A 1,497-nucleotide genomic window follows, 5' to 3' on the forward strand; every position below is an offset into this window, starting at 1 on the left:
AGCAGCAGCGGCTGGTGAAGCGTCGCCATGACTCCACAGTCTTGCCGGACCAAATCCAGACGCCTGACGTGATGCCCACCACGAGGCACATGAAATACTTAAGCATGAGCACCCAGTACTCGGGCTTGGCGCGCGGCTGGCCGGAGTCCGGGCCCGGGCACGCGCACGTGAGCGCGGCCTCCCAGCTCTCGCGATAGTGCTGTTCGTACAGGTAGCAGGCCACCACGATGCTGGCGGGCACCGTGTAGAGCAGCGTGAAGATGCCGATGCGGATCATGAGCTTCTCCAGCTTGTCCGTCTTGGTGCCGCCCTGCTTGATGACGCTGCGAATGCGGAAGAGTGACACGAAGCCCGCCAGGAGGAAGAGCGTGCCCACCAGCAGGTACAACACCAGCGGGCCCAGCACGAAGCCGCGCAGCGAGTTCAGGTTCTGGTTCCCCACGTAGCAGATGCCGGCCACCGGGTCCCCGTCCACGGAGCTCAGGGCCAGCGCGGTGATGGACTTGACGCTGGGGATGAGCCACGCGGCCAGGTGGAAGTACTGCGCGTAGCCCGCGATGGCCTCGTTGCCCCACTTCATGCCGGCCGCCAAGAACCAGGTGAGCGATAGGATGACCCACCAGATGGAGCTGGCCATGCCAAAGAAGTAGACCAGCAGGAAGACGACAGTGCATAGCGCAGGGCCCGTTGTCTCGTAGTGGATGTGGCTGTGCTCGCGGCTGCAGGCGACGCTAGCATGGCCCACGACCAGGCGCACCAGGAAGCCCAGCGACACGCAAAGGTAGCAGGCTGACAGGAAAATGATGGGGCGCTCCGGGTAGCGGAAGCGTTCCATGTCTATGAGGAAGGTGGCCACCGTGGTGGAGGTGGCGATGAAGCACAGCACAGACCACAGGCCGATCCAGAAGGTGGCGAACGTGCGCTCGTCGGGGCTGAAGGACGGCTGGTAGCAGGGCACCGCGCAGTTGGGGACCTGGCCCGTCCGCACCTTGTTGTAAAGCGGGTGTGACTCCTTCAGAATGGGCACGAAGGGCTCGCGGCACTTGCACACCGACGGGCCCCCGGCGGCGCAGTCGTTCCCTGAGGCCGGCGACCCCGGCAGGCCCGAGAGTGTGGGCTTGACCGGGAAGGGCCTGGGGGGAGCCGTGGTGGCCTCGCTGCGGTTGTAATCCATGCACAGGACCTCGGCGTCGCGGCCCAGCACCGGGAGGCGGTCGCAGCTCATGCGTTCCGGCCAGGCAAAGCCGTACTGGCGCATGAGCGGGGAGCAGCCGGCTTTGGCGCGCTCGCACACCGAGCGGCAGGGCGGCAGCGGCTTGTGGTAGTCCGGCAGGCAGATGGGCGTGTACATGGAGCACAGGAAAAAACGCAGGTCCGGAGAGCAGTGGATCTCCACCAGCGGCCAAAACTGGTGCACCTCCAGGCCCGCCTCGTCCTGCGTGTCGTGGTTGAACTGGTTGGGCATGTGCGTCAGGTTGTAGCCGATGCCGCGGCACA

The 1,497-nt window shown here is 65.5% G+C and overlaps 1 protein-coding gene across 1 annotated transcript in view; it reads right to left on the reverse strand.

The window, feature by feature from the left end:
* Nucleotides 1-1,495, reverse strand: part of FZD5 (frizzled class receptor 5) — a gene marked incomplete at its 5' end in the record, with an annotated part of 6,176 nt that extends 4,681 nt beyond the window's left edge. Inside the window, one exon of the mRNA XM_010861281.1 lies at nt 1-1,495. Within this exon, the coding sequence (XP_010859583.1) occupies nt 1-1,495 (1,495 nt within the window).
* Nucleotides 1,496-1,497: the final 2 nt, after the last annotated feature.

Source organism: Bison bison, unplaced genomic scaffold (assembly GCF_000754665.1).
Source record: "Bison bison bison isolate TAMUID 2011002044 unplaced genomic scaffold, Bison_UMD1.0 scf7180017864471, whole genome shotgun sequence".
NCBI classification, from domain to species: domain Eukaryota; kingdom Metazoa; phylum Chordata; class Mammalia; order Artiodactyla; family Bovidae; genus Bison; species Bison bison.